Here is a 27,984-nt window from a genome sequence, read left to right as displayed (position 1 = left end):
AGACCAAGCAGCAAAAACATCATAGCACATTCCTGGGTAGTCCTCAGCTGCCAGCATCTGATTAAAACCATATCTCTCGCTGTGAGTGGCTAACTAATCTGAAGGCGAGAGTACAATCGAATATTTAACCGGGCCCCCGGTCCCAGCTAGGCTACTGGCTGCAGTTGTCGGATCATGCACGGAGCAGCGCGGATCTAGCCTGTAAGTAGCTTTGCGAGCGGGGGTCGGCTCCTGCAAAGTATGCGGGGGCTGTCACTGGGGGGAAAAGGGAGAGCTTTCCCCCCCCCAGGACGTGACAGACGGTGCTTGTGGCGGGGCTGCCCGGGCCACTGGCCTCCTGGAGCGGGTGGTGGGCGCTAACAAAGAGGGGGCGCCGGGGGGGGCTCCAACCGCGGCCGGGCCGGGGCTTAGCCTGTCTCGCCTACTCGCATCTTATCGCACCCCGGGCAAAAGGTTCTAGTGGGGCTGCGCTTTTCCACCGAAAGCCGGCGAGATTGCGGCGCTGGCAGCGCGGAGGGGTGGGGGGAGGGTGCCGGGAGCGCTTGAGCTCGGCTGAGCCGCGGTGTGCGGGGGCGGTGGGGGGAGCTCGGCGCTGCCCGAGCCGGGCTGCGGGGAGCGTGTCCTGGCTGAGATGGGGTGGAAGCTGCCTGCATCCTGCTCTGGGCTCTGGCAGGGCTGGCGCCCTGAGGAAGCTTGAGTACAAAGCAAATTAAACATGCGTTTTCACTCTTGTGTGTGTGGAGAGGAGGAGATTAAGACATGGGGAAAAAACGTATATAAGTACAAAATTTCATGTAAATAACTGAAATGAAAGAATCTCTCTAGTAGCAGAGAGGAGGGAAAGAGTTAAGATGCTGTGAAGCAGGGGTGGGGTTTTGTTTTGGATAGAGCATCCTTGCTGGACACCCCTCTATTTGCTGATGAATCTCAGGATGGTACTTGTGTCTGTAGTAAATAAGTATAGTTAAAGATGTCCAGGACTAACAGAAATGAGTCTTCCATCTTGTCAGAAAAACTAACTTCTTATTTGGTGAGACTTCAAGTCTAATGATCATCACATGATAACACTTATGTTGGAGTAGTGCCTGTTCTCTGACCAGTAAGATAAATGCAGGTGTTGCTAATACAGCTAGACTTCTCAGTAGCAGAGTTTCTACCCCTTGGATAAGCTCAGGCTGGTTACTTGAGTACTTACTAGGGAAGCATGTAAATTCACTGGTAAGGTAGGATTAACTTTGGGGGGTAGGAATTGTTTCTATCTTCTCTTAATGAAGGTAGTTTGCCTTAAAAGTTTTCTGTAACTTCCATAAACAAGACTGTCCAAAATGGACCAAATGTGAGAGCATGTAGGCTTAGATTTGCCTGTTGTATGCTAAGGAATGGGCATAGATATGCTTAGGGATGGGAACTCCGGTGTAGATAGGAAAAATAGAGATGCAGATTCAATTAGAGAAAAGTAATTATGAAGCTATGTATTCTAGCTGGCTGTGAAGGCCTTATCAGGCACTGGTAAACTTAAAACATGTCCTGGTGTCTGATAGTGACCTGTCAGCGGTTATAATGCTAGTAGGTCTTCAGATAGGTTTCCATTAGGTGATTATAGGACCTTCCAGGAAGTGGGTGAGGCAGTAGGTGGCTAATCAGAGGGGTGAATAGGATACCAAAGGAAATCTTTTCAGCTGAGAAGGGGATTGTCTGAGGGAGTAATCCACCATGTATGTTTAAAGAATTGCTGCAGTCACATCCAACACAATTGCTCTTGAGGCATAATTGGGCTTCCAAAATTCCCTGAATGGTCTGAGGACGTGGTCAAGTCTAAAGCAGAAATTTCTATTAATAGTAACTCACTAGAGTTTGCATTTGGAGGAGGAGAACCAAGTGGTAGAAATAGTAAGGAGTATGTGAGTGCTAAATGAATGTCAGGTGAACCATCAAAACAGAAGCTTTAGTCCAAGTCATGAAGTTTGCTAGTTTAGGAAGGCTCAGGGTAAAGTGGAGTGAATGCCAGGTGCTCCAAGTCTTAAATAGAGAGGGTTCTGCTGAGGGGAATCTGACAGGGTCTTTTGTATTTGTCACTGCAGACAGGAGACTGGGAGAATGATGAGCACTACTCTGATAGTCCTGTGACTTATGATACTTCTAATCTATTATGCTTTTACTTCAAACAAAGCTATTGGCTGAGCACCAGCAGTTGTGCTCAGCACTATCAGTTGGAAGGATGGGCCACAAATGCCAAAAATTGGGCATCAGCTTCCTCTTGTGAAGGTAGAGATGGTTATGCATTCTAATGTGTGCCTTCTGCTGTGTTTCGAAGTATCTCTCTACATCTGCAGTACACAACCCACTTTCTCATTGAGAAGAGTATTACTTGTCAAAGTGCCTGCATGACCCTATTATTGGACACTACAGACTAGTAGCAGCTATGGATATACTTGCTTAAGGCAGTATATATATAAGGTACTTCATGAGCAGATATGGAAAGAAGCACTCTAAACAGGTGAATATGATATATGCAAAGGGTGGCAAAAAGAGCTCTTAGTTTTTTGTCTCTGTGCAAAAGCAAATAAATGTACTTGGTGTCAAGGAAGGGGGAGTCAAGGGCTGGTGTCTGGACAGGATGTTTAGGATAAAAATGACAGCTTGAGATATGAAGTAAATAAAAGCACATAATATGCTGTAGTCACTGAGTATTGTTGCCAAACCTACAGATTTTTATCTCTCCTATTGATGCTCTTCTCTCCTGGTGACCTTTATGCTGCTAGGATGTTTGCATGGCCTGCTGTGTTAACCCAGTTCTTGGGGATGCTTGTGGACTTTATTCAGCAAGACTAGCAATATGTGAGCACTTCAGAAACAAGAAGTTGCTTGGACAAGGAAGCAATAAATTCCATATCCAGAGAAAGCCAACTTCCTCTGGAAACAGTACTGAAGGTACAAATCCTGCTTGCTGGCTAGATTCTGTCAAAAGAAATAATTAAGAAATAGCATGAAGGTACCTTGTAATCTGCAAGGAATTTGGAGAAAAACCCTAGTTTTTGCATGTAGACTAAGGGATTATTAGTAGAATTGAGACACACACACCCCCATCCCTGGGAAATTTCAGAGTAGGAATGCTAAGAGGTCTTAGTGAGCTTCTGCTGTGAAACACAACCAAGAATAAGCCACTACTCCCCTGCCTCAGCATGGACTCCACAGAAATACAACTTGGGGTTATGTTAGAAGGATCAAATGGAATAAGGTGTCGAAGTAACATAACTGACAAAACAAACTGACTTTAGGAACCTGTTTTTGAGGCTGTATCTGGGTTCAAGGGTCTCAGGGTTATAAAGAAGCTGGATGAAGCATAGTGGCAGGTCTAGTCAATAAACAAGAGGTACCAGTTTCAACAGGATTAGCTTGTTTATACAAGCTGAGTGCTGAACAAAGCATCTTCAATCAAGCTCATGTCAGCCCTGGTTGATGGGGACATAGACCACTCCAGTTTCCCCTCTGCTGAAAGGATGTGCCTTGCATATGCTATGAAGTGCTTGAGGATGAAGTCTCAGCTGAAATGCCCTGCAGACCTTTACTCCCAACTATCCGTGGGGTTTTTAAAAGCTTCTAATAAAGCTTCATAGCTGGTGCACGTCACCTCAAAGCTTAGACATTACAGGGCTAGTTAAGGACAGACTATTGGCTTTGCAGCTGAATTTCCTGCTGCTCTGTTAGTTTGTGTTGCATCCTTAAGCAATAAGATAAGTGAAATGCTTGATGAGGACTATTTCTTGAAGAGATCAAGTAGGTCAGAGACAGGATAATAGACCTTTACCCTGGCATTCAGGAGGCTTCATGGTCATGTCAGCTAGGAACTGGTTCCTCTAGCAAAGTATACTGAACTCTAATGCTGATATGTCACACAACTGCAAGTCTCTTCCTATGAGAACTCTAATACACCTGCCCTATGGCTAAAACACTTAGGGATGAGACTTTCTTCCTAGGAAGGGACAGGACCAGTTGGGAACACTAAGGATGTAGTGTTAATATTGCAACCTACATTTCTACCTTGCAGATTATCTTCTATGCTCCCTCAAAACAGGGTTATTTGTCCTTTAAAGGAGGGCATGTGGGTCACTATATGAGTAAGAAGTAGTTTTCTAGTAGCTTGAATAGCAGATCTAGCTGCAAACAGCTGCTAGCCTGGCTGATGGAAGGTAAACTCTAGAGCAGGATGGAAGGCTGACACTTGTCTTTGCATGCTTCTGATGGATGGGGACATCCACATAATCTGATCTCAAGATCATCATAGAGATGGAAAGTTAGAGGGAGCCTGGTCAGGATTACTTCAGAGTCTGGATTTAGGACCAATAATGTAAACTTCCTCTAATGTTCATCAAATGTGTAACTACAATTACCTATAGGGAAACTTACTGCAGAAGAGTCATCTGTGAAACTTGACTAGCTGTTCAGTAGGACAGCTACTGAAGAAGCTGCAGTGGAGCTCTGAAAATCATGGTTAGATCCTTTTTTACCTCTGGTATAGATATTTCTGTACCTCCTTCTTAGATTTGTCTCTTGTTTAGTTATTCATTGCCTTTCTTGCTGCACATACAAGGGAGAGCTGGGGCCCTTAGTAATGACTAATCTTGAAGGCAAGAGTAACCCTTGTGTTAAGCAGTATGTTTGATACTACCTAACTGAGGATTGAAACTGCTGTAGAAGAACCTGTCTTCATAAGGTGCAAACAGAATCATTAGCCTTCTAATAATGTCAGGAACATAACTTGCATCTGTTAAGAGACAGTAAGGAGTGACTCTTGTGACCAATGACTGCTGTAACAGCTTATATAACCAGAGGCTAGCAAGTAGCTGGGGGCTAGGTAGAGGGTTCTTCAAATACTGCTGAAACAAATGTTTAAGGACAGGGTTTTGGCTGTTCATGGTATCATCAGGCTGGGTAAGCACCTTCTGGATAAGCAAACTGCAGTACCTTGACACTGTGGTGATGACTATATGGTTTTAAGTTGGGTGAACTCAAAGAATAATATGACAAAATCCTGTTTCTCGTGCAGATACATTTGTGAACAGGTAGAGAACACTTACAGTTCAGCATAGGCTATGCAGAAGACATGCAGTCTCTCTCAGTACAGCTTGCACACACCCAAACTGCAAAGAGGGATAACTCTACCAGCACTGGACAGTTAACAGTATGCAGCTGAAATAACCTATGATAACAGCTTCAGTATGTGTCAAGTTCCTGCTCTGAGGAAGGGGGGTGAAAAGCATGGCTATTGGCAAGAGTCCTAACTAGTAAGAAGATCAGAAACAGTCCTTCTAGGCAGGAGGAAGTTAAGAGTACAGTTAGAAGTGAAGTGTTTGAGCTGTTGTCTAGTTCAAACTCTAGTTTGCATCTGAGTAAACACTAGCTGCCTTGATTAACTACTACTTTGCTTCCAGGTTGCTTGGTATATCCAGTGAGTCTCAACAAGTAGTATTGACAGAAGACTGAGTGGTAGGTGCTGCAGGCACATGGCCTGAGATTCCTCATCCTGTGAGTAAGCAGGTGATACTTTCCTGAGCAATAGCTACAACAGGCAACTGAACTCTGGCTCAGGAGCCACTGACTTATAGGGCTTCAGCACTGGAGACTGGAGTGAGTTGTATAGAGAAGTGGCCCCTTAGCAAGTTGCAAAGCATGCTGTCTTTCTGGAAGACTGATATGAAGAAACTTCTAGTAGATAATCTAACTATATAATCTAAGCATAAACCTATGTTACCAACTGAATAGCTCTCTAACAAGAAAGATACTCTAGTATGCTCTATCAGTCTCTTTGTAAAAGAAGAATCTGGAGTTAAGATGCTGGTATTGCTGGTGCTAAGAGTGAATGGGTTTCTTAATCTGAGAAACGAATTAATAGGTTGGTACGCTGAACATGGAGGTTGGAAAGACTGCTACTAAGACTTGTTGCAAGATGCTGCATTATTCCTGGAACAAGTCATAAGTTGAGATAGACTAGCTAGGTGCCTGGACACTAACTTTGGACACTGAAGTGTCTGGTTGAAGAATAATTCTTGTCTATCAAACAGACTATGATAGTGCTAGTTCCCTTCAGCTTGAGATTAAGTCTTCAGGGAACCAGATAGCAATAGCACAAGAAGATCAGTTCACTTTCTTCCTTAAAAGTAAGCAGAGGGCAATAGTTGCAACTTATATCATGCCAAGTTATTTATATCATACCAGTTTGTTTAAACTAGTCATGATTTCTCTTGAGACCTCTGTTCTAATAGTTCTGCAACAGCTGTATTGATTCCCATGACAAGTGTGGGGGGGAAATCAAATAGAGCTACTGTGGTAGCTGGGTTGAGAAGTAACTAATCTCATCAGTAATGTGCTCAAAAGCATAGTACAATGGTAACAAGTACTGGTCCAATTGCACCACTTCAGCTGAGTGATCTGTTCAGTTCCAGCTGTTAACTTAGTGATGTTCACTTGGCTGTAATTCCAGTGATTCAAGTGTGCAGAAAGCACTTTTGGGAACTTAGTTTAAATTTCTATGTTCTTGCTAAAAACCAAACAGCTCAGAGGAGACTGATGCACTGATGAGAACACTGTTCTGATCAACTGATGAAATAGCAGTTGGCAAATAGACTGAAATGGTAAGATGTCTGGGTAGTGGTTCACAGGTATGATCCTGTACCAGCAATGGTACATGTCAACAACTGTAGCTGACATGACTAATTAGAGTAATAAAATCTCTATATACTTCACAGTAGGTACTGGGGGGAAGGGAGCAGCATGGAGGAGGTATTCCCTGAGGTGTCTATTACCACACCTCTATCCTGCTAAGTAGATGAATGTCACCCTTCCCTGTTTCTTATTACTGGACCATGTGTCCTATTCTCCAATATGCAAGTATAGCTGTATCTTATTCCAAAAGGGTATTCCTGTTGGTAGAGGAAGCCCTTGGCATAAGGCTGCCTTAATAACTCTGCAAAGTATTGATCCATACCTTTCTAGGTGAAAGGACATCAAACAAGGCTTAAAGGAAGTTGCATGAAAGAAGTAGGGGCAGCTCCCTAAAGTAAAATCCTGTTAATCTAGAAATACTCTGGCCAACAGGCCAAGTGTCTGGCTTAACCAAGGCCATGATACCAAGTGAATGATCTCTTAACCACAAATTGGGTTTCTAACTACCTATGGCCTAAACAAGACAGCTGAATAGGTGTTTTTTAACTTGGGTTAAAAATACTGATCTTGGTTTCCCTGCTATCAAGGAATCGCAGAAGAAAATGAGTGGTGGGGGCATCATTAATCTAGACCTTACTGACTGAGGGAACAATAGATAGCTTCACTTGTCAGGTAAGGTAGGTCAACATCCTTTTCAGTTCTCTCTTACAAGACTAACCACAGGGGCTTGGGTTAGACTTGGCAGAATAAGAACATGTATTTAGTCAACTTTCTAGCAAGTGATGCTGTTCTTGCATTCCAGACATGGCATAAACTGGAGGGGAACAGTTCCCAATCTGTCTATGAACTCTTCTATCACTTGTCTTCAAGCAGGTACTTGTTATGTATTAGTGTGAACAATATATATTGGGTATAACCCTACCTGTAGGTAAGGCTAATATCTTTCATGTGTATTAGTCACTGACTATGCTAGTTCTTAACAGGCTAATTTGATTATTTTCATAGAGGAGACAAACTAATGGCAATGCTTGCATCTGAGCAAGCAGCTGGAATTTTCCATCTAAATCATAGTAATCTTGTCATGTTACAGGAGGTTTATTTAACTCTGATACTGTCAGATGCTAGAACAATGGTGTTCTAGTAATGAAACAACACATGATATTTTATTTGATGCCTCAGCATGAATCACCCTGTTTAAAAGGTAAAAGTTTGAATAGCACATTCATGTTTCTGATTCATTAATGCATGCCTAGTGCTTCTCAAGGCTACTTGGGGCACTATCATTGCAGCAGGAACTTAAGCAGAAAATGTGATAGCCAGTTATACACATAAGGATTTGCTAGATGCAAATGTCAGTCATACAGGGGCTCACACAAATGCACTATTATACTTCTAATGTGAGTAGAATCCTGCTAGTCAAGATTGTCCATTATTAGTAAATGTATCTGGCTTTACAGCTTTGACTCTTGCTAGTCATTGTATGTATTGCTGTTAGCCTTTAGTCTATTTCTTCAGCCTGCAGAACTGAAGTCTTGAATTCACTCAAGTGGACAGCTTGTCTACCAGAGCCTTCTGAAAACAGCTCTTCTGTCAAGAACTTGATGGCTAGAGATATTTCTAAGGATACATTGTGCAGGTCCTGATACAACCTTCTAACCAGAAGAACCTGACTAACCCTTCAAGAAGGGGGGGAGGGAACAACCTGCCTTGGAAGCATGTTCAGCACTTGAACTATTGCTGTGCTTCTGGTTACTACTTCATCCTAACAGGCTATATTGCACTTGCCAGGAGAGGACAAGAGAAGCTTTTACTGCCCTCTCAGATTCTAATTTGAGGTTAATATTTACATGCAATAATTCTTTAAGCTGAATCATGTACTTGTAGTATCAAGGGATGAAGGAGGAGCATGAGCTGTGAAAAGGACAAAGTATTAGAGTACTGAGCAGATGTTTAGTTTATCTGTCTCACCTCTGACTCTTCAGTGTCCCTAATGTATTCTTGGACAGCCTTTCATCAACATTAAGGCAGTTATCTTTGTCATCTGAGGGGAAAAAGCCTGTCTGTTGGGTGAAGATTATTGTCCAGTCTTCAAATCCTGTGACAGACTACAGCCATAACAAAGATTCTCAATTCTCTGTGCACAGGACAAATCTAATCAAGGGTAGCTACTGTGTTGCTACCCCTTGCTCAAATAAGGGATAACTGTGAAAGCATCTCTTGAGGGGAAACTAAATGTTGCTCAACAAAATTGTTTGGCATGTGCTTCAATTCTTGCTAAGAAACAGGTATTTCAAAGATGTTTTGTCACTTCCAACAGCTCTCCTTGTAGGGAGTTCAGAGAAGACACCAAGAACACAGTATGCCCAAAGTCTTAAGACTGACTTTCCCAGGGTAGATGTGTGGAAATTAAGTACAATGCTTGAATGGAGAGTTGTCTGACTTGAGCTAGTAGGTAACAGCTCATACTTCAAGGCCTATGTGTTGAGGGCCTGAAATGGTCTTCCCCTAAGGAGTGATCAGTAATCACTCTTCACAGGATAGTCCCTATAGGAAAGGAGGGAGATGCTACTAGTGGCCTCTTAACAAGCCCTTTCTGGAGTAAATTGGAAAAGTAGGTGAGCAAAATGTGGTGTGTAGTTACTGATACAGGCAAGAGTTTGGGGAACTCCTACCAGGGTAGCAATATCCAGAAATCTGTAGTCTAAGACTTTTGAAATAGTCCATTTAGTGTAGTAGTTAAAATGGGCCATACAATTGCATAGCAAGTAATTAAGCTGTGGTGATAGCAATGGACTTATTTACATGGAGAAGATTCAAAAGACATTACTTAACAGTCTGCTGACATAGTTGCTGTGGGAATGATCTTGCTCTTCACTATGCCAGTATAACTGAAGGTATGACTGTCCCTGCATGAAAGCACATGCATCTCTAACCCTGCCACACTGCTGGCTGGCTCTCTTTAGATGAACTCAGAATTCAAGTGTAATGGAACAGTTCCAGTCTCATTTCTTTACTCCTGCAGTCTGACTAAGGGACTAAGTACTGCAAGAGTAAGCCTCCAAGCAAGAACTGCAAACATAAGATTTTAAACTTCAATTTAGTTATTTGTATGTAGATCACACCAGTACTTTCCATTAAGAAAAGCCAAACTTAAGTGTTACAAATACCTTGCACTGTAGCACAGCTTTAACTTGGGTCTAAAGCATAGAATCCAAACTTGGTTGTGACTGAGACTCTTGTACCCCAAGCAGACTAGATTACTGCTATGTAATGTTGCTCCCTGCCCCAGTGAAATTTTAAATTAAACCCTGAGGGGATTTTGTGCTAGTCTAGTGGCTTAACTAAGATGTCAAGAATTAGTTATTTAAAATATGAACTTGTATTAAGGTAGCCTTTATATATCCTTGCATTCTTAGTTTAGCAGCTAATTCTCTTGCTCCAGAGATATTCTCAAAGATACTGAGTTATCCAAAGGTATGATAAATAACTGTCATGTACTGTGAGCTCTCGCCAGGTGAGATGAGCTGTGCCAGATCTTGATAGGAGAGTTTGTCCTGTAAACTGGCCAGAAAGCTGTCATTAACCTTCTCAAACTGAATTGTTAACAGATGACAACTGTCCATCTGGAGGTCTACCACTTTACAGTTGCCAAAGTGAGTTGTGTATATTTGCTCCTTCCTAGGTTATTTGTTTGATATTGCCCCTTAACTTTACTTCAGAGCCAGATACTTACTGTGGCTGTATAACACCAGAGCTGGTTGTAGCTCTGCCAACTAAACTGGGGAAGCAGGATCACTGACAGGCAGGACTCAGTGCCTTGAGGTTGCTGTTTCTTCTTTCCAGTATGGAGCTGGGCAGAATGTCCTAAAGCTCAGCTCCTAGAGAGCATGTCTTCAGGTGTTAGTGGGCTTCAGTCTTCAGCAGAAAAAACTGGACCAACAGGTCCAATGAGAATATTTATTCTTAAAGGTAAAATATTATGCCTGCCTACTGATTGCTATTTGTGTTTTTAAAAACTACAGGAAGCATAACTGACCACCATCTCATCATGTCTACTGAAGTTGAAACTACTACTATCAACAGCCAGCCTGAGCAACAGGCTCCACTGAAAGCACAGCCTTCAAAGAAGGAAAAAAAGAAAGGTAAGGAATACTTACCTCTTGAACACTTCCTCTAGTCAGTCTCCTTAATCTTCTGCACTTGCCTAAAACAAAGATCACTCTTACACCATAGTTGAAATAATTTTGAGGTTTCAAGCTGACTGGAAGAGTGAATGAATAAGCTAGTAAAATAAATCTAACCAGAAGGTAGACTTTTAGCTTGAAAGGTTTTTTCCTAGCTTTAAGTTCTGAAGCTCTCAGTTCCACTTGTGAGGCTCAGCAAATGATTGTTTAACAAGTCACCAAAAGCCTGGAGAAATGAAAGCCTACTAAGGAGGTGACCAGACCCAGGACCATCCTGGTAGCTGTCAGTCCAAACCTGAACTCACTTCCTCCCCTCCCTCTAGAGAGGGAGTGACATGCTGGATACAGATTCTATTCCAGAGAAGCTAGAAAACTCACTTCATGAGAATTATTGTAGATAGATAATAGACTTTTTTGATGGATTAGGTCATGTAAATGTAATTACCTCAAACAGAGGTACATACCTAAACACACTCTGAGTATGTTGAGCATGCAGAGAAGAAAACCAAGCAGTTCTGAGAAGAATACCAAGTGATTACAGGGATGGGGGGTACCAGGACTTGTAGAAATGATGGTGCTGATAGAAAGTTCTAGCACAGGGACTAGGTGATTCTTGCATGCCAAGAAGAGATCTGACTATGCCGGAACTAGAGGCTAACATCTGAAAGGCTTATTGAACGTCCTGTATGGCCATGGGAAGTACCACTTTGCTTGGTGTTGTTGCTTAGCACTTACATCTACTTGGCTGTTGCCTATAAATATTTTAGTCTTTTATGTGGCAAATGATTGTTCTTGAAGTCTCCAAATATTAAGCATTGGGCTCCACTCTTTGAACTGAGGCCAGATTCTGTAAGAACACTGTAACCTTAAAGGAGTAACTATCTTTCAGTGCATGCACTACTGGAAGGACTAAGGTTGCTATTCAGTTATACTCAAGGGACAGTTTTAATATGTACTAATATGATGTATTTATTAATAAAAAAAATAAGCTTTCAAAGCCACAACATAGACATTTTTCTGTGTGTGTGGTTTGTTTGGTGTGTGTGTGTTTTTTTCTTTTTTTTTTTTTTTTCAAAAAACCACCTTTCTCTGTTTCTAGGGCCAGAAAAGACAGATGAATCTCTCTTAGCCAGATTCAAAGGTGATGGTGTAAGATACAAAGCTAAACTCATTGGCATTGATGATGTCCCAGAGGCAAGAGGTGACAAAATGAGTCAGGATTCAATGATGAAGCTGAAGGTAAAAGCTTGAGCTGGTATGTAAGGAACATCTTCTGGGTAGCCTTTAGAAAGCTGATCAAATGGTCACTTTAGCATAACTTAAAATACAGCTTAATGGGTAACATAGTAATAACAGCACCATCCTAGATGGACACTACTTCTAAAGCTGTAACCCCTTGCTCAAAGGACAGTGTTTCTCTAATGGCTTGGGAATATTCCTTTGGGTCTCTTGTTGGCATTCAGCATGGATGCTAACAGTATGAGCACAAATAGTGAGCTTGGGTTTTGGGTAAGGAGGGGGGGAACTTTGTGCAATTTAACATAAGAACTCAAAGCACAAGTTAGCATCCTATGGCAATGGTGACACCAAGAGATATAGGTAAGCCAAAGAATAAATGAGACCCTGCAGCAATAGAGATTATTACTTCTGGAGAGCAGAACCTTCACATAGCTTCAATCAGGCCACAAAAGCTGGTAAGGATGCTGCTACTGCAGCAGTTTTGTGAACTAAGATAGGAAGCTTTAAAGCTCCTAAACACTTACAGAGGAAACACAATCTAGTTCTGAAGTATCACTTCTAACCTAGTCAGGCATATGTTGCAAGAAGAATGCTGCTCTAATTGTACAGTTGCATAGGGATAACTAGATTAGCACTAGTACAGTCACAGCCATGGGCTCATGAGAAATGTAAGGAAACAAGTTAAAGCTCAAACTAACAGAAGTCTCATCAATACTTTGATATTAATCTTCAGGGAATGGCAGTGGCAGCCCGCTCCCAAGGTCAACACAAACAGAAGATCTGGGTGAACATCTCCCTCTCTGGTATCAAGATAATAGATGAGAAAACTGGGGTAAGATATGGCTCACTATCTTAATGTGATTCTGTCGTGGTTTAGCCCCAGCTGGCAGCTAAGCACCATGCAGCCACTCACTCACTTCCCCCTGGTGGGATGGGGGAGAGAATCAGAAGAGTAAAAGTGAGAAAACTCGTGGGTTGAGATAGACAGTTTAATAATTGGAACAAAATAATAGTAATAATAATGAATTGTAATGAGAAGGAAAACAACAAGAGAGAGAGGAACAAAACCCAAGGGAGGGGAAAAAGGGGAAAAAAAAAATTTAAAAAATGATACAACCGCTCACCACCTGATGACTGACACCCAGCCAGTCCCTGAGCAGCGATCACTGCCCCCCTGGCCAACTCCCCCCAGTTTATATACTGGGCATGATGTCATATGGTATGGAATAGCCCTCTGGCCAGTTTGGATCAACTGTCCTGGCTGTGCCCCCTCCCATTTCTTGTGCACCTGGCAGAGCAGGGGAAGCTGAAGGGGGGGGAAAGTCCTTGACCAATGTAAACACCGCTTAGCGACAGCCAAAACATCAGCGTGTTATCAATATTATTCTCATACTAAAATCCAAAACACAGCACTGCCAGCTACTAGGAAGAAAATTAACTCTATCCCAGCCGAAACCAGGACAGATTCTTAAAGCAAGTGAGCTGCTTTGAGGTTAGGCCAGACTGAACTAGATTCATTAATAGCATCACGCCCCCCCTTCTGCATATAAGAATTGGCTTGTGGGATGGGTTGTAAAGCTGAAGCCTCCTGCCAGAAACATAGCTACATCCTATTGTGGTTAGTCAAAGCCTGATAAATCTGAGTCTTGAACTGGAGCCTTCTAACAATCTTAATTCTAACTATAGAGAAGAGCAGCTATTATGTCTCCTGCAATTTAAACTAATATTTCCCCCTCCATTCCAGGTCATAGAGCATGAGCATCCAGTAAACAAAGTCTCCTTTATTGCTCGGGATGTAACAGATAATCGTGCCTTTGGCTACATTTGCGGAGGAGAAGGCCAGCACCAATTTTTTGCAATAAAAACAGCACAACAGGTATGGATCAGAGGCCCCTTTTTCACTTGCTATGAGTAATGCTATTGTGTAAACACTTAATATCTGATAAGGGTGTAGTGTTTTGCTGGTAGCCATATGAGGTGTAGGGGAATGTCAGCACAGATGGATTGGTGGCTCTTCTAGAGAAGGGCAGTAGGAATTGACTGTATCACAAGTAGCTTTTATCTTGTTCAGCTTCTCTGTAGTCCAGAATAAAAACACTCAAGTAGCCTTGCTCTTACTATGATTAATCTTGCTTAACATGTCCATGCACCATGGAAGTCACTAGTGAGATGAATGGAGCCATTATCACAGGCTTTCCTGTACAGTGGCCTGTTGCTGTCAGTGAGAATGCTAATTCTGGAGTTGGATATCCAGAGCTTCACTCAGAATTAGCAGGAAAGATGTTAGAACTGCACTAGTCTAGTTCACACAATGCTCTGTCTTATGCAACAGAGTTTCTGGGGCCAATGAATGGCAGGTCTGGTCCTCCTAGAGTTACTTCTGGGAGGGGTTCTGATCTTTCTGTTACAGGACTTCTGCATGGGGGAAACCCATATGCAGGGTCTGTCTCTATGAAGAGAAGCTGTGCATAAGCAGTACTAGAAACAAGTAGTTGGAATTACTGCTGAGTATTATGCAGCTTCCTAAATGACCTAAACTTAAGTTGAATATTTATCATTTATTAGCTTGTCATTATAACGTCTCTATAATAGTCATTAAAATGACTTGAAGAGCCAAGGCTTCAAAGCTAGTAATTTCTTCATACACATACCTGCCTGCCCTCATGGAGAAGTTGGCAGCTTCAAACCCACTACAGGTGAGACTGAAGGGTTCCTTGTTGGAGCATGTTATTACTTTAGTAATAGCTGTAACACCCTCTCCTAAGCATGTTTTATTAGTTTATTGGAGTCCTGTGTTGTACTAGCTTCACTGGAATTGTAGATCAAGTACAAAAGCCTTCTGTGTGTGCTCTGGAGTGGAGTCTGTTCTCTGAGCTTTTCACCATGGGGTGCTGCTTGCCAGCCTATAAGCTTAGCCAATCTGTAGAAAGCTCTTGACTTGCTGCTAGTTGTTCTTAATACAAACTTGTCTAGCTGATAAGTAAGGACTTCTGTAGCTCTAGACTGCTGCAGCTGTACTGTTTGTCAAAGGTGATAACTCTTGAAATGGCTCTTCCTGCAGTTGCATGTCTAAAACCCTTGATTAGGAGAGGATGATGCTCACATGTAAACAGTGAGATCTGTTCAATAGATTCTCTGCTTGAGCTAAATGTAGTGCCTGAACAGGAGGACTTGTCCTAATCTTAGATACCAACACAGCTGCTATGTGCCTCAAGCAAAAGATCCAAATCCATGTAGCTGAACCTGCCACCATCTCAGCAACTACTCAAAACATTCTTGTTAATGGGTGTGCAGGGAATGCAGTGCCTTTCTAATTCACACTAAATTTCTATCCTGATACAGATATTGCTTAAAGCTGGTGTCTGCTCCACACATTTGAGGGGATGATAATCTTACCTTATGCTTGCATCACTGATTTACCATTTGCATAGTGTTTAAAATAAATGTAGTACTAGCTATAGAAGCTTTCTCCAGGTTCAGTGTTGGAGTTGGTAGAAAAGAGGGATGCAAATTGCTCTTCTCATGAGACTACCAGAGGGTCTGGATACCCTTTGCACTTTTGAGGAAATATGATTAGAACTTGCCATGTACTTATGAAATCTTTTGCTATGTGCTTTTAGCAAAAAAAAAAGAGGCAGGCTTAACTCCCAGGGAAAGTGACTGTACTTGGGCTAACAACAGTTTTAAGCTGGTTGTGCCCCATTATCCTTGGATTCTGCATAAGCTCTCTTATGCAGAGACTAGACAGTCATTTAAACTCTTACTTTTCCTGTTATCTCAACCTTACTGTTGTGCCATTTAGGAAAGATTGGCTTGCTGCTCCCTGAACTTCTACTGAAGCAAGCTGTGAAGTAGTACATGGCCTAAAATCTACATTCTTTTTCAGGCTGAGCCTCTAGTTGTTGATCTTAAGGACCTCTTTGAGCTAATATATAATATGAAGAAGAAGGAAGAGGAAGACAAGAAAAAGGCAAGTAAAATTATAGAAACTGCATTAGTCTGCAGAGAAATCAAGCCAAAGCTGAAACAAGCTTTGTTTTTGGGCTCTTGTGAGACTTGACACTGAGGTCTGTCTAGAGCCAGGATCATTTGGGGCTATTGGTTGGTAGTTGTACCAGCAGTTTGATTACCTTCTAGATCTGGTAAGCTCTCCAAAGCAAGAGGCTTTGGATATTCTATGTGATGTCTAGGTACTAAAAGCCTTCTCTTTAGAGAGTGAAGAAGCAAGTAAGACTGAGGTAAGCCACTCCAACTCAGCCTCACTTGATTAGGTATGCTGCTGCAATACAACTAGCTTTGACTTTCTGCTAGCATTATGGAGGTAACATCAGAAGCCCATATGCATTGGAAATGGGAGTAAAAGGTGTCTCCAGAACTAATATTAAGTAGTGATCTCCCTCATACTTCCTCTTTCCATTACTTTTTCAAGCCTGCAAGTCCCTTGCTTAAGGCAAGTTTTGATATTCCAATTATTGACACTGTTGTCCATCTATTACAGAATGGTAGCGAAGCACTACCTGCTGATCAAGCTGACAAACTGAAACTGGTAGGTTAATGGCATCAGCATAAAGCTCTAAAATTTAAGGAGTTCATAACTGACTGTCTTCATATTGTGTGAAAAACTGTATTGGGTTTGTGTGGCAAGGTTTTGGTAGCAGGGGGGCTACAGGGGTGGCTTCTGTGAGAAGCTGCTAGAAGCTTCCCCTGTGTCCAATAGAGCCAATGCCAGCTGGCTTCAAGATGGACCCAGCACCGGCCAAGGCCGAGCCAATCGGCAATGGTGGTACTGCCTCTGTGATAATATATTGGGGGGGGGGGGGGGGGCTGTGCAACAACCTGCAGCTGGGAAAGAGGAGTGAGAATATGTGAGAGAACCAACTCTGCAGCCACCAAGGTCAGTGAAGAAGGAGGGGGAGGAGGTGCTCCAGGTGCCAGAGCAGAGATTCCCCTGCAGCCCCTGGAGAAGACCATGGTGAGGCAGGCTGTCCCCCTGCAGCCCATGGAGGTTAGCAGTGGAGCAGATATCCACCTGCTCTGGCATGGGGTCCTCCACAGGCTGCAGGTGGATGCCTGAAGGAGGCTGTGACCCTGTGGGAAGCCTGTGCTGGAGCAGGCTCCTGGCAGGATCTGTGGACCCTGTGGAGAGAGGAGCCCATGCTGGAGCAGGTTTGCTGGCAGGACTTGTGACCCCATGGGGGACCCATGCTGGAGCAGTTCATGAAGAACAGCAGTCTGTGGGAAGGACCCATGTTGGAGAAGTTCATGAAGTACTGTCTCCTGTGGGAGGGACCCCATGTTGGAGCAGGGGAAGAGTGTGACGAGTCCTCCCACTGAGGAGGAAGGAGCGGCAGAGACAGTGTGATGAACTGACCACAACCCCCATTCCCTGTCCCCCTGCACTGCTCAGGGGGAGGAGGTAGAGAAAACTGGGAGTGAAGTTGAGCCTGGGAAGAAGGGAGGGGTGGGGGGAAGGTGTTTTAAGATTTGGTTTTATTTCTCATTATCCCACTCTGATTTGATTGGCAATAAATTAAATTAACTTTCCCCAAATTGAGTCTGTTTTGCCTGTGACAGTAATTGCTGAGTGATGTCCCTGTCCTTATCTCAACCCATGAGCCTTTCTTTTTATTTTCTCTTCCCTGTCCAGTTGAGGAGGGGGAGTGATAGAATGGCTTGGTGGGCACCTGGTGTCCAGCTAGGGTCAACCCACCACAGAAATGCAGTATTTATAGATGTGTTTGCAATAGATCTGCATAATGCTTGATTCTTGCTCTTGCAAGAACTGTAACACATACTGATTCTTTCATTATTTCTGGCTTCAAGGGAGTTGACCAGATGGACTTGTTTGGGGCTATGTCAACGCCTCCTGATGTGATCAGTCCCACAGTAAGTAGAATCTAGCTTGGCTGTCTTGGTTCTTGCTTTGAGAGCGAACTTTGTCCTAGTAATAGATCTGTCTTGGTTTTTTACTTTGTTAGTCCTGGTTTCTGGTTTTGCTGAGATCTGTTTAGCTATCATCAGTGTACAAGTATTTTAAGGCTATAATAGTATCTACTTACTAACTGGAGTAGCTAATGTCATTCTTATCCAGCAGAGTTCACTTGAGGCTGCATGACAGAAATAATCCTGTATTGTTAGTCAGATGCCTTTAGAAATATGTACTAGCAGTACATGCTTCTGCTGTTATGAGAGCTATTTCAGAAACTCAACTAAAGGCCCTTAAAGCTGAAGCTCATCTTATGGACAAGCAAATACTTTAAGTCCCTCAGAGTGGACTCCTGGCCATTCTAGATGGGTGGCCCTAGCTCAAGATGTGGCCTAACTCCACAAAAGTATGCATTTAGCTTGTCATAGCTTAGTGTGACCCCAAAAATCCTACTGGTTTATTCTAGCACTATAAGCCATCATCAGCCATGATACAATTGGTGCTGCAATAGGAGTCAGTCCAGCTAGTGACCAAGTCTTACCCTTCTACTGCCACCTTGGTGGAGTGATGGCATGTTCATCTCTTCCACCTGCAAATAGCTCTCTAATCTTACTCCAAAGCTGAGACTGCAATGTGAAATCACACTGCTTTAGTGTGACTTCAAAACTTGTCAAAACAAATGACTAGAATTCAACCAGGGCTTCTTGACTCAAGTGAAAGCCTAGGTACAATTAGTGCTTAATGACTACAGTCTCTAGGCTGTAGAACAAGCATCTGATATTTAACTAAGGGATCTTAAAACAGGTGCTTTTAACATTGAGCTTCTGACACTAAGTAGCTGTGACTTGACCATGGCTTGTGCTGCTTGCCTTAATGGCTTATAAGATGAAGCTTTAGTGTAACTTCACTGTGACATTGAATACTTATTAGTATGATGTGTTGGATACCAGGATCTCTCCTCTTTGCAGCTATTTTCCTTGAGCTTGTGTAATACATAAAGCTAACTTTAATTTTTTCTTTCTGAACAAATAGGAAACTAAAGAGATTCTGTTAGTGGATCTAAATTCTGAAATTGAGACCAAACAGACTTTTACAAAAGAGGATCTCTTCTTGAATGGCATCACAACCTCTCTTCCAGAACCAAAGCCACAGTCACCCTTCTTGCCTGAGAGTTCTTTCTCTACCAATCTCAGCTTCTTTCCCACACCTAATCCAGACCCTTTCAGTGATGATCCTTTTGCACAGCCAGACCAACCTGCACTGCCTTTATTTGATTCTCTAAAATCTGATTGGAAGAAGGAAAGTCTGAGTACCTTCACACTGGTGGGTAATGGTGCTTCAAATGGTGATACTGACTACTTTGGTAAACAGTTTGACCAGATTTCTAATAGAACTGGCAAACAAGAAGCACTAACAAACCAGTGGCTGTTTGAGAGTAAGTTGCCTGCAGCAAGAACTCCAAATGGGATACCAGAGAGAGAACAGAATGGCTTTCTTAAAGCCTCATCAAACCTGTTTGTGGAAGGCCCTTCCAAGGGAGTATCTCTGCAGAATGGAGTAAAGCTGGATTCTGAAAGCAATATCCAGCTCATGTTGCATGAGTCTATAACAATTAGCCCACCACCACAAAGTACCAAGCCAGGAAGAGGAAGGAGGTCTGTCAAGGTGAACAATGTTCAAGTAATTAATGGTGATATGCATGCTGTTACTTAAAGAAGCTGGGTGAAGGAAGCTTTTCTTTCTTCATACTGTGTAACTGGCTGAACAGCTTCACAGCACATCTACTCTTTCACCTGCCATGCTTACTCTAACCTCTCTGCAGCCATGGTATATTCTAACATTCATGAATGCTTCATAGTAGCTATGATCACTAAATTATATACTTTCTTCCTTAATGCCGCCATACTTCTGTAAAGGTCTGGTAAGTATATTGTTATGTATATGTTGACACTTGATATCATGTCAGAACCTGTTACAATAGTTGTATGCCCATCAGCCTGTGGTTTCATAACAATGAGGTACTAATACTAGCTTACAGAAACTTATGTAGCTTTGCAGTACCTGCCTACTGAGGGCAATCTCAATGACTTGCCTGACTAGACACAGGGTGGCTCTGGGTCAGCTGCATTTGTCTTGCACTGAAATGATGCAAAACTCAGTTGCTGACCTTGCCACAACTGCAGGGGTCACTGCAAACTGAGCAGGAATGTTGGGGGGGAAGAGCTCATTATGCTAGCAAGTAATTCAGTCACTTTAAGTCTTATTCTGCTGTTGACTTGTAACTACTGTATATTATACCTACTTAATGCCATGCATCTCAGTAGGTGTGAACAAAATGGTGAGGTTTGAAACTCTATACTTGGTCTCTAAAGGATGTATTGGAGTTCTCTGCTGTAGCTGAAATAAAAGCTTGTAGCTCTGAATTGGTGGGTCTTGATCAAGCTAGCATGTGTTCTGCCATGCTATCTCACAACAGCTTTTTTCTTTCTAGACTGCATTGAATGACTTATTTAGCTCAGACTTGTTTGTGCCAACTACAGAGAGCCTCAGCTTGACCTCAGTGGCACAGACAGGACCTGTGCCAACTAATCCACTGGACCTCTTCAAAACAAGTCCTACCACAGCACCTCCATTGGCTGGTCTAGGTTAGTTCACAAAGTGAAGCTCTTGCTCCAGTCTAAGATATCTGTTAACACCAACACAGGGGTTCTAGTTGTCCTTTACTTCATGTGCAGTGCCCTGCCCTCTAACCCATGTGCTGTCTACCCTAAACTATTAAATTCTGTGAATAGAGCCCTAAACTTTGCATCCTTAACTGGAACAGGGCTTTTTGCTTAAACTTTGGCAGCAGCTTGATGCTTCAGGTATACAAGGTTCAAGTGTGCTAAGCACAATTTGGGAGGCCAGGGTAGCACTGCTGCAGAGTCTTAGTAATCATTTACACAGAAGTAACTACATGGTAAATACTTAGTCCCAGCACAGAAGCAATAGATGTATGTTCCTACTCCTGTTCTATCAACCTCAATTCTGTTCTTCCAGGACCAAAATGGAGCCAAGTAAAAAAAATGTTAACCCCCTTCTTCCCCTCCTCATAACTTCATTTTAAGTGTAAATCAACAGTCTTTTGCAGACAGCACATGAAAAATGTTTTGCCAGTACCCTTGGTGGAATTGATACACTTCTACTTGAGGTCTTCAGATAGCTGAAGCGCTGTGTAACAATCTCCCCTCAGGTGGCTTGCCAGTAACTTCATCGCCATGGAGTGCACAGACATCTGCCTTCACTCAGGCTGCATCAGTCTTTCCTGTGTCTATGATGCCTGCTCAGTCTACAGGCTTTATTCAACCACTTGCCTTTGGTACTCAAGCAGTGTCAAGCTGGAGCCAGCCTGCAGCTTTTGGTTTAGCAGCTTCTCAGACCTTTGGTCTCTGGGCACAGCCAGCACAAGTTCCATCTACTTCATGGGCACAGCCATCCAGTGCTGTAAATCCCTTCCAGAGTAGTGTGTTCCCATCTTCAACACTACTTGCTCAGACCTCATCTGTACTGCCCTCCATGTCAACAACTAGCCCACCTCAGCCACCACCTAGAACTGCACCTCAGAAGGAGCTATCCAAGAGAGAGAGTGATGCTTTTATTGCTCTGGATCCACTTGGTGATAGAGAGATGAAGGATGTCAAGGAAATGTTCAAAGACTTCCAGCTGACAAAGCCACCTGCAGTGCCAGCAAGGAGAGGAGAGCAGCAAAGCCTTTCAGGTGCTTCTGGATCTTTCAGTGATTATTTTAGTAGTAAAGTAGGCATTCCTCAAGATAGTACAGATGATGACATGGAAGCTAGCAAGCTGTCTGCCAAAATGACTGAAAAAATCTTTTTTCTGCTTGGATAGCTGCTCAGGCAGTGGGATGGTCCATCACTATTCTTTTCTGATAGTCCTTCAACCCTGTTTCAGTAACCATTAAATCAAATTTAGTTCTATCTCCCCTAATAATGTTAAAGAATTGACCAATGTCAGTGGCCAAACACTGATATCTAGTGCCTAAACTACTTAACTAGACTGAGGTAAACTAGGTCTGTATAGCATTAGAAGTTATCTCCTGCTTGTCCCTCAGTACACTTAAGCTAGATAAAATTTTGAGGCCACTCAAAGCAACTTCTGTGTGGGTCTTTGTGCACCTAATTAGATGAGCCTTGGTGTTGCTATATAGATAGAGCTAAGTACTTGTTAAAGCTGTTTAGTGATATAGCAGTATGTCTCTCTCTTCCCTAGAACCACCAAAGCCTGTTCCCCGACAAACTGTGCTGCTAGCTGATGGCCTGTTTGAAAGTCAAGCTAAAACAGACCTTTTCAGTGCCTCATCTGTAAGTAGTAAAAAAAACCCCAAACAACACCACCACCACCATGGAAAAAAATCCCACCACTACCCACCTCCCCCCCTGTGGCACCTCCCCCTTAGGGAGTCTGTAACCAGTTCCCCAAGCTCCAAACCCTACCATGAAGCTCTTCAGCCTTGTGTTCGGAGCTTCTACAAAAGGCTGTAAAATAATGTAGCTGCAGAAGTCTTCCATTTTGGCTATGCTTAACTCTGTAGAGTAGACTGTGTGTGGACTGTGCAGCTGTCTAGCTGAACAAATGGGAGGCTTCCATATTTGGTACCCCCTGGGGGAGAAAGTGGCTTTACCATGTCACTCCATTTGGGGGACAGCACTTGAAGCCCTTGGTGGAAACTCTGGATCAATTCTGGAATGCTGACTTAAGACATCTAGCATTTGTCTAAAACAGACCTCATAATGACTATACTGGCTCAGCTCCAAATGAGTGTTCATTAAGCACACATGGCTTTTCTGAAAGATGCCTTGCCTCAGACTAGGATAACTGCTAACATGGATTTAGAGCCCTTTTCTCTTGTTAAAGCAGTACAGTGAATGTGTATTTAGCAGGCACTCTGCAGTATTCTCTTTCCAGAAGGTGTTTGGAACAGGAACTATCTGATGCAAACATGCAGAATAAACATGATGAAACCTGGAAATCTGCTAACAGCCTATGATCTCTCTCTCTTAGAAGGAATCTCAGAAACCACCTTCTGGTCCTTTTGGTGATCCTTTTGGCAACTCATTTGCATAGATCGGGTAAGTCTTCCACTAATAAGACAACCTACTTCATTCTCCAAAATTGATTTGGAAAAACTTTGGCAAAGAGCTGGCTAAAAAAACTACACTGGCTGAACTTTAATGCTCCTCTGAAGTATGGCAAACAGTCCCTAAAAGAACACTTCTGCTAGAGTACCTCTACTCAGATTTGTATATAGCTGTATTCTGACAAAGCCTTAGCTGGCTTCACTTTCTTAGAAAAAGATTTTTATTCTCCTATAGACTTAAATCTCAAGGCCACAATAGATCTAGATTTCCCTTTCTTGAGGAAAGTTAATGAGTAAATGTGCTGAAAAACTCAGAGGGGCTGACTAAAATCTTTCAGATATCTCTTTAGGAGAGTGTTAGCACACAGTACCCTCTACAGCTTTCTGAAGCTTAATCCCCTACAGACTGTGGGTTTGTACTCTGGGTGAATTACAGGAAAAACAGGATAAGGGCTATTAGAGCTTTTGTCACTAGAAACTAATGTAACTCAAACTTTTTCACCATTGACTAGAGAACACAAACTGTCAAACCAGCAAATCTATTCTTCTGCCACACCTCTAAGTCTTCCCCTGAAATACTGTCTAGCTTCTAACAGAAGACAAGTGTTGCTATTTATTGTTTTAGTTTTTGTTCTCTTAGTGGCTCTAAGCTACTTTAAGCAATAAAACTATAACTTATAGCCATCCTAACCTTAAGTCCTTTTCATTATGCTAGGCATAACCAGAAAAGGACAAATGGAATAACTGGACCTCTTCTCAACATGACTTTTCAACTTGTTTTATTTTGCTGTCTGCCACTCTTGCTGCCATTCCATGATGTCTGTAATCTAAATCATGTCTAGATGGATTGAAACATGAACCCTCAAAGAACATGCTGTGAAGATGATAATTCAGGGCAAAGCAAATGGAAAGTTGGACTCATGCTGAAGACCCAAATTCAAATTGGTGGATGTTAATTTTACTTTGGTTCTCTGCAATCTTCCACAGAAGAGCTTAGCAACACTGTCATGTGTCTTGTAAATATGGTCACCACAATTCCTCTTTCTGTAGCACTTACATTCAGTTCCTATATTTTAGGACAGTACCTGGGGAAGAAATGCTGCCTTCGCATAAGGGAATTGAATTAGTAGCTAAAACTCCACACCTTAAACAACTAGGTCAGTTGCATGTTATCACAACAGCAGCCAGTTGTAAAGTTAAGTGGATGCTACTCCTAATTGGTGACTGGACATATGACTTGGTCTCTGAGCCACAAAGATGTAAACTGTGTGGTGGTGGTGGGGGAAATCCAATACTTGTCCATTTAACTAATGGTAAAAGTAGCACTCTGCTATAAATGTGTAATAAAGGGACTAACTGTGGGGTCTGTAACAGAACTGCTGGGGTCCCGAGTACTAGAGGCCTACACTGTAGGGTCAGATAAGCTGAAACACTTCTTGCAGAACATTGAGGTAGTCGTGGACACTAACTGTTGTCTTGGTGCTAATCTGGCATTTTCCAGGGAGGAAAATCTACTAGAATTGCTTTTTTATTAAGGTGGTTTAGCAGACAAATGGAACAAGCAGATAGGCTTCTTGCATGTGTATATCAGTGAATGTCCCTGATGTTGCTCAGTTTGAGTTGTCACATGGTGTAATGTGGCATGTTTCAAGTATGTTAGATGACAGAAAGACAATCATGGCTTTATTCCATGCCTAGACTCCTTGTGAACAGATGTACCCCCTCTATGCCATTAATGTGAGGTAGTCCTCAATCTCTTGAAAACAGTGCCTTTTCTAAAGAACCTCTCTAACAGATCTCTAAATCAGTTGGTTATAACTGACTGTAACAGCTACATTCTTGGCCAGTGGTGATGGCTGATGTGTCAGAGGTTTTTCTGTTAATGCTAAGTATAAACTTGAAATAGTATTGTTAAATCAAATGCCTAAGCAGTTGCTAAACTGGAGAGCTAAGAAAGTCAACTTGAAGACAGCCTTAGTACCAAATTCAGCCAGTCATGCAATATAAACTTCTCTTGCACTTTCTGTAATACAAATAAAAGCTATGAATGTAAGTATTTGTCTCAAACTGGAAATGTAGAAACTTATGGATGTTACGCTGTTATATAACAGTGTAGTATCTCAAGTGATGTTACCTAATGACACTAAAAAGAAGCAACTCTTCATAGCAAGCTAACATCAGTGTGGCTGTTGATTCTGTCCTCCATAACTCAATCTTATGGTCTAGTTGACACTAGGAGGTCAGAGCCTTCTAAAAAATTTTCTGTATCATAGGTTCTTACCATAGCTGTCTGATAGCAGAGTCTTAAGTCTTTCTGTAGCTTCTTGCATCAGGCCTGTTCAACACGAGCTGCCCCACAGCAAAATACAAAATCTCCAGCTGCCTTAAAATGTCACTAGAGGCTCATTCCATTAGCTGCTCAGCCTGAGTTTGCTACTACTGAAGATGCTTTCTTGCTCCCTTCTGCAGGACCATGGAAGCTGGGTACTTAAATTGCATTGTATTCAGAAGTTTCATTCATTTGACTTCTCTATTCCAACTCTGCAAGAGGTCTAAACTGATGCTGGGAAAACTAAATTAGAATGGGGAAAACATTTAACTTGTATGCAAACCAAATTTTACAATTCTATTAATGCAGATGGCTAACAAGAATAAATTGATTGAAAAGTTACTTTTTTAGACTAGCCTTTAGTACTGGAGACAGACCTGTAACTGTCAGCCTGATGTATCACTGAATAAATAGAATGGATGCTTACTTACTTTCAGTACCATTTGATTGGGATGGTCAAGGGAGGGAAAACAACTCATTGAAAGGGAGTTGGTATCTAGCTTGAAATATAGGTCTTACAGTGCTTCAGAGAATCACTGATTTTATTTTTTGGCTGCATGGCAACATGTGACAAAGATACCATCTAATCTAAAACAAAAAACCCCCCATCTGTTTTAGTGCTTGAGAGAAGGGATATGTTTACCAGCATTTGAGCTAAGTACCTAAATGACCATTTGCTGGTCAAGCTAAAATTAAGTCCTACTATGTTGGAGTTTTGTAATAGCTGTCAGGATGATTGCTAAGAGCTGGTTAGTAGGACCTTTTACAGGCTGGTCAAAGATGCTTGCTGGTCTTCTAGCTTAGTCTGAATAGCTGTTTACCCTGATTTAGTCTCTGTCTTAAAGAACCATGAACTGTGGTGGTGTATATAGCATCAATTGAAGCAGGTATGATGAAACAGTACAATATTACAAGTGTCTGTGTCTTGCATTCTTGCTCAACAAATGAGTTTAGTGCAACTGGACTCATCAAGCTGGATTGAGTCTGCATCGGACTTAAATTCCTCTAAATGAAATTATCCCAAATTAAGGATTGAATGGGGGGGGGAATTGCCTGCCATATTCCACACTTCCCCCATATACACACATGCAAAAAAGGGAAACATAAAAATTAAGTCAGTTTCTTTATTTACCCATGGTAATGTAGAATATCCTTCTACTAGATTATTATTTTAAGCTTGAGTCCAGATACTTAGACAATTCTTAACTGCTAAACAGTAGGCTATTTATGAGCTACTTCTGTCTTGTGACTGTGTCCAACACATGATGCCTTAAATCTGGATTACAGAAAACTGCTGAATAAGAATGCCCTTCTAAAGAGCTAGCTTGTGGTTTGGGTTTTGGTGACAGTGAAAGCTAGAAGAGCTTCAAAACAACAACAACAAAGTGTGGTGTTCTTTTATATTGGCAGGGAGAAGAGATGAAGAAAAAGGAATATTGGGCCTTTATTCCTCCAATATTCTAAATGAGGATTCCAAATATGTTAGATGCTGAATTTGCTCTTGTAAACAGCTCTGCTTTAGGAACTATTTGTTCCTTACATAAGTCACTGCTATGACAGCTTTTACTGGGCAGTTAACTGCTCTCTAATTAAATAGAAAATGTCTTTCCCATATTTAAAAGGTACTAGTAAACAAAAATGGCTTGTTTTCAGTCTTGAAACTATCTTACACTATTTCCCAGTCTCCATGCAGGGAAAAAGTAGAATTTTCTGAAAAGTGGACTTTAGAGTGCTTACCATAAGTCAGTTTTGGCCAATAATCATCATTCTTCAGTAAGCACTGCTTTTATTTATTACTAAGAGAACAAATAAACAAAAAGAAATTACAAATTCAGTTATGGTGATTCTTCTCTATTCGGCTACAAAATGAGAAGCATGCATGTTATCCTGCAGCTTATGTCCATGCTATGCAGTTTAGAGGTGGCTGCCTCACTTCCGGGGGAAAGCAGAAGGTAAGTGTCCTTGGTCTTCTGCAGATGTCTATACTGTTTTGTTTCTCCAACACAGAGCATAAACCTCCAATGCAGACAATTCCAATGGTAGCTTGTTCAGATATCCAATGAAAAAAGAAACTACTTCTTGCTGTATTTCAAGGAGTCAAACAGAAATGGTTTATCTACTTCACTGATTTTGCATGTATGTGGCACAATAAAGGTGACTGATAGCAGTTGAAACCATGTTTGAGTGAACAGTACTTCAGTTCAGGCATCACTGACAAGTAGGCCTGACTGAAATCAGCCTTGCTGTGTAAACCTTGAGAATTGTGCTAGGCCATATCTTCTCAGGAGCCAAGGAGTCTAGGCCATGTCTTATCAGGAGCTAACAGTACCAGCCTGAGCTGGGACTAGACAAAACTAAAACTGCTACAGCTGCACATACACCAAAGGAGGATTTGACTACAAGTCAATCACTTTATGCTATAAATACCTGTAGCTGCTGTATAACAGCAGGCTGAGTGCCTGCTGTCCTGTATGACAGCAGGCTGAGTGGTGGTGATCTCCCCCTT

The 27,984-nt window shown here is 42.1% G+C and overlaps 1 protein-coding gene and 1 long non-coding RNA gene across 5 annotated transcripts in view; both read left to right on the top strand.

The window, feature by feature from the left end:
- Positions 1-27,984, top strand: part of LOC142402955 (uncharacterized) — a 904,242-nt gene that overhangs the window by 805,190 nt on the left and 71,068 nt on the right. The gene's annotated exons all lie outside the window — the stretch shown is intronic.
- On the top strand, positions 19-27,754 carry LOC142402953 (disabled homolog 2-like). Of its 3 annotated transcripts, none has more exons than XM_075488932.1 (14): positions 19-201; positions 10,686-10,805; positions 11,947-12,086; positions 12,820-12,918; positions 13,831-13,962; positions 15,973-16,056; positions 16,585-16,632; positions 17,910-17,972; positions 19,045-19,335; positions 20,504-20,657; positions 21,245-21,769; positions 22,282-22,373; positions 23,074-23,141; positions 23,865-27,754. In XM_075488932.1, the coding sequence occupies exons 2-13, from the start codon at positions 10,712-10,714 to the stop codon at positions 23,134-23,136; spliced, it is 1,785 nt and encodes a 594-aa protein (XP_075345047.1). In that variant the 5' UTR covers positions 19-201; positions 10,686-10,711; the 3' UTR covers positions 23,137-23,141; positions 23,865-27,754. The 3 variants fall into 3 exon arrangements, with proteins under 3 accessions (XP_075345047.1, XP_075345046.1, XP_075345044.1); XM_075488931.1 differs by having other exon boundaries at positions 20-201; positions 19,045-19,677; positions 23,077-23,141; XM_075488929.1 differs by having other exon boundaries at positions 20-201; positions 19,045-19,677.

Source organism: Mycteria americana (assembly GCF_035582795.1).
Source record: "Mycteria americana isolate JAX WOST 10 ecotype Jacksonville Zoo and Gardens chromosome Z unlocalized genomic scaffold, USCA_MyAme_1.0 Scaffold_18, whole genome shotgun sequence".
NCBI classification, from domain to species: domain Eukaryota; kingdom Metazoa; phylum Chordata; class Aves; order Ciconiiformes; family Ciconiidae; genus Mycteria; species Mycteria americana.
The sequence above is the reverse complement of the archived record's forward strand: the minus strand, read 5'-3'. Positions and strand labels throughout refer to the sequence as shown.